Raw genomic sequence first — 9,231 nt, 5'->3', positions numbered from 1 at the left:
TTTTTTTTTTTTTTTACTTTTAAAACACCATCAATTATTCATTCATAAAATCTACGATGAAGAAGACATTCCAACTATCACTCACCATTCTAACTTTCTTCATCATTCTTGAGCTAGGTTTGTATTTAGATTTAATATGCACCTTAATATATTACATATACATTTTTCAACAGAAACTAATAATGAATATCATAATATTTCTAACCTTCTTTCAACTATACAATTTCTTTAAAACATCAAATCAATTTTTTTTTATTATGAAAAATAATTTGTTAAAAATATAACTATCATAATATGAACTGATTAAATAAACTTCCATTCTTTTTTTTATTAGTTATTTAGCTTTGTTTTGCATGAAAATAAGTTTCAAAATTACAATTTTCTTCCTAATTAAATCTATATGATATTTTCCTGTTACATATATATAACTCTTATATTTTTAGTTCTTATGTTAGGTTTTTATCTAGAATAATAAATGTATCACAAAAAAATATATTTGATATATTAAACTTTGTTACACAAAACTCCTTAAAACTAAATACTACACAAAACAGGAGTGTTGGGGAATATGCAACAAAGAAGACCAGCACAATGCTATACTAATATTCCAAACAAATCCGGAAAATGCGTTCCTGCAGAATGTAAAGCTGCGTGTACGAAGATGCACAAGGTCAGTGCAAGTATTTGTCTACCTCCTGGGAAGTGCCGCTGCTATTATTTTTGCTCTTAATTTATTTTTATGACAAAACTTGAGTTATATTGTATTCAATCAGAAAATAACTAATAAAAATACTGATATATACTTATAATATACCTTGTAATATGGGTGTTTAAACTGTGGTTGAGTAAAATATAGTATGCTTTTACAATATTATGGTGAAACGAATATAAAGATTTTGATTTCTACACCACAATTGAGAAATTTAAAGATTTTCCAAATTCCCTATAGATGAAGCTCTCCAAGCTATTACAACTTTGGAGATTTATTAGCTTAAGATTACAAACTTCTGCACTTCATAGATTCTAACTAGTTCTTTGGAATCATGAAAACTGATTTTTCTTATAAAAGCTCTGGATTAAACAATAAATGAAGAAGCAGAAAACCTAAATAGCATACGCTTTCATTCATAAATGTAAAGATTAAGACTGTGTCTCCTCTCCAAGGTTTGCAAAAGGTATTCTTTCCAGTGGCGAATTCCTAGCTCAAAAGACCTTTTTGAAGATCGAGTCGTGGAAGACGTTCATGACTAAAGCTATAAATTAATACTTTTGGAATGCTACAGGGTTAACAACAAAGCTCAAGCCAGTCACATCTAGGGAACATGGATCAAGAAGGTTCCACATAACTTATAAAGCTTATCAATATATACAACCAATAACATGTGAGCTTTTGCACAAACAAAAAAAAAAAAACATGTGAGCTTGGTCTCATTATTTATAGCATAAATCCTCTAAACTGATTTTTCACAATTCATCACCGATAAATGTGGCGAGTACCATACCGTTCAGTTGTCATCAAGGTCTCAAAGCCAAAGCGTGCAATCACAGTAAATCCGACATCGAATCATACTTTGAATTTTTAGTTATCACCTCGCATGTATTGTACGTTAGATAACACTTTGTGTCTTAAATTCAATTTATCAGTCTAATAACACTTCAGGGCTTAAATGTCGAGTTATCACCTTGCGTATACAATAATTCCAAGTAATTAACATCAAGATATAATTTGAGTTATCTCACATAAACAGTCATAGACGCACCCAAAAAAAATCAAGGCCTAATACGAATTAAGAAAAAATAGCATCATTGTTTTTAACTTTTTTTTACGTCAACATTTATTATGTATTGCAAATTATGAGAACGGTTAGATAGACGATTCTACCACAAACAATTCTTTTCGACTCTGTTGTGCATGCCTTATGTAGTGTAGTAACAATAATTGTGGACTTGTCACATAGCACAAAAACACTCTCTTTTAGAATGTAGATGATTTGAATACCATATTGTTAGAACTGGAATAATACTTTCTTACCAACGATTCATCGGTTATTTATATAATCATAGTTGATAAGTAAAACTAATTGAAAAGATTTACATATGGAATTCATTGGCTTGAAACATTAACAATAATATCTTACTAGTAAAATCCTTAGGAGAGGCATCAAATTGGGTTTACTTTTGTAGATGTTTTCACACGTTGTCTCTGATAAATTTAGGAGAGACATTAGATTATTAAAGAGAAAAGCATCATCCTCGTTGGTCCTTAAATCCCCTCAAAGCAAAGCATTACTCCCTCTTTACAAAAATATATATTCTTCACTTTCTTGACATTGGAACATAAAGCTATACAAAATGCATATAAAAGAGAAGAACTATACAGAAGGCGATCACAACAGTTAGGCAAAGTTAAGGAATAACCCAACTTCAAAGAAAACAACTTATAAGAAATAGTTTCTTCATTGGTATATAAAGAAATCCCTTAGATACTCTCTTACATATCAACATAACACAAAATCTTCTTATTCCAAATTCAAATCAAGAAAATCAAGAGATGGAGAGAATTTCTGAACATGCTATCGCTAATCGCATCTACGATGACTTCGAGCCGCTTTCGAACTGGAAAACTGAACAGGGATTTGAAGCTCTCACTGTTTACCTTCCAGGTTTGGTTGCTCAACAAACTCTAGCATTTTTTTAGTCGTAATTTTTTTGGTTTATTAACCAGTTCTTGATCAATTGTGTAACGAGTTCTTGAAATAAACAGGGTTTAGGAAAGAGCAGCTTAAGGTACAAATAACCACCACGAGGAAGCTGAGAGTGATGGGAGATCGTCCAGCAGGAGCCAACAAATGGATCCGTTTCCGCAAGGAGTTTCCTATTCCGCCAAACGTCGACGTTGACTCTGTCTCTGCCAAATTTGAAGGCGCAAATCTCGTTGTGAGGCTTCCTAGACCTGAGCCAATGGGGAAACAAACTTCACCTAGTGGTACAACCGCAAAACCTCCTCTTGTTCCTAAGGATAAATACAAGCCTCCTAGCCCGGCAGCGAAGGAAAAGGTTCAACCGTCAAAGGAAGCAAGAGAGAAAGAAGCGGAACTAGATCAAAAACAAGCCGAAAAGGTTCAATCGCCAAAGCCAGAAAGAGAGAATGAAGAAGCTCTTAAAGTTGCAGCGAAGGAAGGAACACTTAACCAAGATTATAGAAGTAGAGTGAATGCATACAAGGAGAATCTTGGAGGGTATATGGCACTGATGAAGAATAACAGAACAGCACTAACGGCTGGTTTGGTTATTCCCGCGGCTGCGGTTCTGTTGCTATCTCTTGGGTTCTATGCCGGCCAAATGTTTATTTCTTACTAACCTAGTTGCATAATTCTCAATGAGAGATCAAAATGTATTAAAATTTGCTAATACCACAAATCATACTAATAAACAAAAACATCTCCTGCATCATGTTGTTCTGAAACATCATTAAATAGTTTCCAATAAAACACATTTTCCCAAAACAAACAAACTTACCAATCTCACCTAAGACAAGACAGCTACAAATTAACCAGCTTATCAATTGTCTGGTTCTTTTGTAGTCTTACCTCCAACTCTTTCCACTGAGTCATGCAAAGAATATGGTCATGAAAATTTTCATGATCTTTGAGCCTAGTCGAAAGATTTCTCCAGTCTGTACCCCGTTGTTGCCAAGTTACCACCGCCATGTTTCTCATGTCTGAACAACTTGCAGCAAAAACAGAAAACTTTATCTAAAGATTCGGAGTAAACCAATCATCTCCGATCTTGTTTTTCTCCATTGACCATATCTCTTGTGTAGAAAGCTTGCGAGAAATGCCTACCGATACCATCCTTAGGAAACTCATAATCAGTCGATAGCCTTGTCGTTGGACCGTTTTTAACCAATAAATCTCTCATCTTCATATCAACGTTTCCCCAGTTTCCAGGATCAGAGACATCTTCAATTATATGATTCTTCTTTTCTTCACTTCCCTCGCCTCGATTCACAGCCCGTTTTTGCTCATCATTGTCTTTACCTTCATCAAAATGTTCAGGAACAGCGTTGCTCTGACCAAGAACATCTTCACATATATGTGTCTTCTTCTCTTCACTTCCCTCGCCTCGAATCAGAACCTGTTTTTGCTCACCAAAATGTCCAGGAACAACGTTGCTCTGACTCTAACCAATAACATCTTCTTCACTGTCGCTTTTTCGAGACTCCACTAGCACTGTTTCAGAATGTTCGGGTTTCTTCTTGACAAACTTAAGAATAGCATTGGCTTGGGACTTCAAAAACTTTTGCAGATCTTTCTCTTTTTTCTTTTTAAAGCTCCAGATGGCTGTTTTCTCATACTCAGTGGTAGCATTTTCCTAATGTTTCTACATATATAAACAACAGAAATGTATTATTCATAAAGACAATAAAAAAAACAACAAAAATGTATTCATAAAGACAATTAAAAAAAACTAATTATAGTTTACTCCAAAGCTATCGATAATTAAAAATGTAAACAGACTGTTACTACTAAACAGTACAACAAGCTTATTAATTATTATTATACATCTCACACAAATCAATAAAGGGCGTTGCAATTGAATATACTCTCTCCGTTTCAAAATATAAGATGTTTTGAGTAAAAACACGCAGATTAAGAAATAACCACGTTAAAAAAGTTTAACCAATTATAAACAAGACTGCATAAAATAAATAATAAAAAATAGAAAAGTAATCTAAAAGTTACTTAAAAAGTTGAAAACATTTTATATTATGAAACAAAGAAAAATCTCTAAAACATCTTATATTATGAAACGAGGGAGTATTTGGCTGCAGCATATGATCAATATTCTATAACTCACACAAATGTATTCATAAAGACATTAAAAAAAAACCTACTCCCTCCGTTTCAAAATATAAGATGTTTTGAGTAAAACACGCAGATTAAGAAATGACTACTTTACAAAAGTTCAACCAATTATAAACAAAACTGTATAATATAAAATACTAAACTAATCTAAAAGTTACATAGAAACTTGAAAACATTCTATATTATGAAACAACAAAAATCTCTAAAACATCTTATATTATGAAACGGATGGAGTAATTCTTAACATTAAAGCCTGATTGAAAATGTAAAAGTACAAAGCTTATTTATTATTCTACATCTGATACAAATCAACAACGGTGTAGAAAATTGATTACATTTGGCTATAGCATCTCTAAAATTAACCATCGCAGTAAAGTATGAATCTTACTTACCAGATCAGAAGATGAAATGAAATCACTGCATCAGACGTCACCACAGAGAATCCACTTTGTTCGTCGTTTAGGGTTTCAGATTTTTCTTTTCATTTTGGTCTTTTATGGTAAAATCCTGAGTACATAAATGGTTGTAAAAAAAAAAAGGTTAAAGATTTAGCTTTTATAACTTGGGCCTCTTCGATGTGTTGTGGCCCAGTCGTGTTAGTATATGTTATCCACAAGAAACTAGAGGTGAGTACTTCAAGTTTTTTTTTTTTTTTTGATGTTTATTATACGAAAATAGTAAATACTGAGTTAGGAACCAACTACAATTTGGATATTAGTATGATCCGAAGTATTAACTCCTATAAATTACAGAATAAACAAAAATTAGGTTTGCCAGAAGAATGCTTCCATAATTCAAGTATATAATGAACCTCTAAATGAAACCAAAATATTTTTAAAATCAAGTAAACCAAAATATCAATCTTGTTATTTTTGACCCAAAAAAAAAAAAAAAATCAATCTGGTTATTCTGGTTTTCTTAAGCCATAGAGTTTCATTGTTTTCTTAAGTTTCATTGGCTTTAAAATTTAAAATCGTTGGTTTCTTGTTAATCTCAACCAAATCATGTGTGTTTCCAATCATGCTATGAGCTTCCCGTGTTCCTTTAAGTCATTAGGCAGTTTTGTTTTTTTGTCATCACCGGAGCCCACTGAACCATCTCATGATGTCACAAACAACAAACGTTAACCTTTTGCTGTAACTCACTATTTCTTTCCACCATTGAAGATTAAATTGTATGTCTATATGTATAATTTTGTAATAAAAAAAGAAATTGGAGATGCGGGGGATCGAACCCCGTGCCTCTCGCATGCAAAGCGAGCGCTCTACCATTTGAGCTACATCCCCTTTTGTAATGTCGTCTATGCATTGTAAAATTAAAGTAATGACATAATTTTCCATATAGTTACTACTATGTTCTGGCTCATTAGAATTATAAATTTAATTATCAAATACTCTAAAAGTTGAAATCTCTAAGATCTGTGACTGTATTTGATCATTTTTATGCTCAGATTGTACTCGCTTGACTACTTTATAACTCTCTTGTTGCTCATAATTATTGTATCAGCAGCTTGGAAAAAAACCAAAGACGTGCTTGGCTCTTAATCTTATAGACCAAGCCAATGTTACAACAGAGAGTTATCTATTTTATTAGTTGGACAACACATGCAAAGGAAATGCAAGTAGCGAGAGCTAAAGAGACTGATATAACAAAAATACTTGGACACATCCGCCAACTTGACTAAGCAGAGACGACCAATGTGGGAGTTGGAGTAGGTAGTTTGAAGTCGACGCACATATTTATAATTGGCTCTTCCACGTACTTTTGGCGCAAAGAAACAGAGTACTTGAGTTCCTGCACAATTTCATTAGAAAAAACATAGACATGTGAAATGTCAGGTGAAACAAAACTGTTTAGGTAGGTTGGGTATGGTTTCTAAAACAAAATAATCCTTAAAAAAAAAAAAAAATTAGAAAACCAAGTCTTGGAAAAGATTTACTCCTTATAAATGTTAACCATTGAAAACACTAGATACATTCAATCACTTCTTAGAAAATGAAAAAAAATAAGTGATGTTTATGAATAAAGCCAAGTCTTGGATTTTTTTTTAAAAAACCCCAACCCATGTCAACTGGTTTAATTAGATCATCAGTTTTAGGGGTTTTGCCGGTTAACTGCGGTTAATTAGTTAGTCCAACCCGGCTGGACATCAGGTTGAACATGGTCCGTTTGGGTTTGGAAACATTAGTCCTAAGATTAAGGAAAAATCACATTCATGCATAATATTTTCTCCCTAAGCAAAAGAGTGTAAAAAAAGTTACCTCATCGAAACCAACATAAAGAACATCGGGAAGAGTCAATTCAAAGTTGGTACCAGCTTCAATCTCAGCTGCAGTGTTACATTTACTCACATCACAGATGTTGTAAGTTTTCAAAAGGCCAGTAAATTCCCCAGTCTTAAAGGTTACGTATACAAGGGTTCCCACGGTGATGTTTTTGTCTGTATATACATTGAAATAAATGTTGTAAAACTAAAAAAAAAACTAAAAAAAAAAAAAGAGTTTGGGAAGAAGATTACGTACTTGCAGAACCGTATACATGTATAGTCATGCTTGAACTTTCGTCCGGCCCAACCGACGGGTTCTTAGAGATCTCGATACGATTGACGTTACCGTAGTTGTTTCCATTTTCTGCAACAGTCGCACGCACAGATCAATCGTTGAAAGTTATAACTTATGAGTCTCGGTAGATTAAAAAATCTTGGATCTATACATCTTTCTTACAAAAAATAAGCCCAACCATTGTTTTAATTGATATGTCAAATTATTGGTATTTTTCCTGATTTGGTAAAGTTCTTGTATAGATGCTGTATACAATAAACACACAAAAGGAACATACGTAACAAATGGATACTTACTGCCGCAGTATTCGAAATCGATGGCCCCGTGCAAAGCCGGTAAGAAGAAGAGTGATGCGAGGAGGAGAAGCACGGGTTGAAGGTGAGACATCGCCATGAATCTACTGATCTTCAAATCTCCTTGGAAAGATATTTGTGTTTGGTTAGAGACAAAGAAGTCTTTTGATATATATGTTAATTATTCATCCATGCAAGATTTAGTTTATATAGTCCACAGTCTATAGAATTAGTGGATAGGCCATCATCATAAGTGGTATATTAGTATTATACAGTAATTTCCCACGATGCCGACATATAAAAAATATAAAAAATCTCTCACGTTCGAGGCAGGAATCTTAAATTATTACTAGTAGTGTAAATGTGAATTATTAGTGCTCACCAACTTTTATTCAGAAGCACGTGATTCATCTCGGAGACCGAACCGTACTCGAGGTAGGGATAAAAGATTCGATTTGTTTTTCCCTACCATGTGGTTATGGGGTTTGCGAAAGATTTCCATTCATGAAATTTAGGTAAAAATATGACTGAACATATCTATCTTTTAATTTTTCAAACCGTTCAAATAAAATATTCAATCTATTTTTGAGGTTTCATCTAGTTCCTTAGTAAACTTTTTAACAATTTTTTTGTTTGTTGGTGACAGATTTAAAATTAAAACTACCATTGTACTAGTCTTTCGAGCAAGGCAGTATGGTAATATTTTAGAAACTAAAAGCGTTGCGCAATGGGGGTATATCCAAGGGGTCGTGGTTCTTAACAAGTCAAGCAATCAAATAAGATTTTTCAAAATAATGTTTTAGTATTCTTTATTTGTAATTGTAGGGTAGAAAAGAAAATTAAAGAATAAACAAATACGGTTAGAAAAGAAAAAAAAAACAAATACGGTTAGAATAGCACTGAAATCATTTTGCTGGACACATGGATGTTTTACGAGGCATGACAAAATATTTTCTTGTAGGTGCTGAGTTTTCAAGTATAGAGATATTTTTATGGTTATAATATTCTAAAAACATGTAAAAGTGTTGCTAATATTTTGCAATGCGATTGATATTATTTGCAGATAAAGTAGATAGAGATTCTTAAATAAGTATATAGAGATTCTTTTGAAATCAAAAACAAATGTGCGTGTGGATTGAGGCTGAGGCAGTGAGGCTTTTATAAAGCTGGCCCGCCCCCTTCCGTGTTTGAATATGTTACTAACAAGAAAACGTACAAATATGAATCTAGGATTATCCAGAAGATCAAGAGGAAGCTCAATTGCTCCTGATAAATTCATTAAATGCAGAGACAATCTCTCAAAACCATCACCAAGACTCTGGCCAGATGATCCCAAACCTCGTACCACACATCTCGACGATCTCCATCATCCGATACTCCAAAAGCTTGAATCTTTAACATCTGTGAATGAATTTGACCAAGTTTATTCCCAGATCCTAGTCTCTGGACTACTCCAGAACTCTCTTGTTTCAGGACGAGTGATTAAAAAGCTCTGCACATGTTTTGGTT

General features: G+C 33.3%; 3 protein-coding genes and 1 non-coding gene across 4 annotated transcripts; 2 read left to right on the top strand and 2 right to left on the bottom strand.

Moving 5' to 3' along the window:
- On the top strand, positions 36-819 carry LOC109129686 (putative defensin-like protein 146). Its single transcript, XM_019238274.1, has 2 exons — positions 36-117; positions 555-819. The coding sequence occupies exons 1-2, from the start codon at positions 57-59 to the stop codon at positions 728-730; spliced, it is 237 nt and encodes a 78-aa protein (XP_019093819.1). The 5' UTR covers positions 36-56; the 3' UTR covers positions 731-819.
- On the top strand, positions 2,439-3,450 carry LOC104752614 (inactive protein RESTRICTED TEV MOVEMENT 2-like). The gene is made up of 2 exons (XM_010474804.2): positions 2,439-2,663; positions 2,765-3,450. Exons 1-2 carry the CDS (start codon positions 2,552-2,554, stop codon positions 3,358-3,360), a joined length of 708 nt encoding a protein of 235 aa, XP_010473106.1. The 5' UTR covers positions 2,439-2,551; the 3' UTR covers positions 3,361-3,450.
- On the bottom strand, positions 6,082-6,154 carry TRNAA-UGC. The gene has a single exon. It is a non-coding gene; the product is annotated as a tRNA-Ala (tRNA).
- On the bottom strand, positions 6,330-7,937 carry LOC104752613. The gene is made up of 4 exons (XM_010474803.2): positions 7,726-7,937; positions 7,391-7,498; positions 7,130-7,308; positions 6,330-6,662 (listed from the first exon to the last, which is right to left on the bottom strand). The coding sequence occupies exons 1-4, from the start codon at positions 7,820-7,822 to the stop codon at positions 6,549-6,551; spliced, it is 498 nt and encodes a 165-aa protein (XP_010473105.1). The 5' UTR covers positions 7,823-7,937; the 3' UTR covers positions 6,330-6,548.

This window comes from Camelina sativa, chromosome 16 (assembly GCF_000633955.1).
Source record: "Camelina sativa cultivar DH55 chromosome 16, Cs, whole genome shotgun sequence".
Taxonomy (NCBI): domain Eukaryota; kingdom Viridiplantae; phylum Streptophyta; class Magnoliopsida; order Brassicales; family Brassicaceae; genus Camelina; species Camelina sativa.
Note: the sequence above shows the minus strand (reverse complement) of the source record. Positions and strands in the feature narration are given on the sequence as shown.

What these genes read in the sequence shown, in the direction of transcription:
- LOC104752613 (XM_010474803.2), bottom strand. Translation starts at nt 7,822, where the DNA reads ATGGCGATGTCTCACCTTCAACCCGTGCTTCTCCTCCTCGCATCACTC. An exon ending in CGATTTCGAATACTGCGGCA is followed by an intron (nt 7,499 to 7,725) that starts GTAAGTATCCAT and finishes CGACTGTTGCAG; the next exon opens with AAAATGGAAACAACTACGGT. An exon ending in TTTATGTTGGTTTCGATGAG is followed by an intron (nt 6,663 to 7,129) that starts GTAACTTTTTTT and finishes GAAATTGTGCAG; the next exon opens with GAACTCAAGTACTCTGTTTC.
- LOC104752614 (XM_010474804.2), top strand. Translation starts at nt 2,552, where the DNA reads ATGGAGAGAATTTCTGAACATGCTATCGCTAATCGCATCTACGATGAC. An exon ending in TCTCACTGTTTACCTTCCAG is followed by an intron (nt 2,664 to 2,764) that starts GTTTGGTTGCTC and finishes TGAAATAAACAG; the next exon opens with GGTTTAGGAAAGAGCAGCTT.
- LOC109129686 (XM_019238274.1), top strand. Translation starts at nt 57, where the DNA reads ATGAAGAAGACATTCCAACTATCACTCACCATTCTAACTTTCTTCATC. An exon ending in CTTCATCATTCTTGAGCTAG is followed by an intron (nt 118 to 554) that starts GTTTGTATTTAG and finishes TACACAAAACAG; the next exon opens with GAGTGTTGGGGAATATGCAA.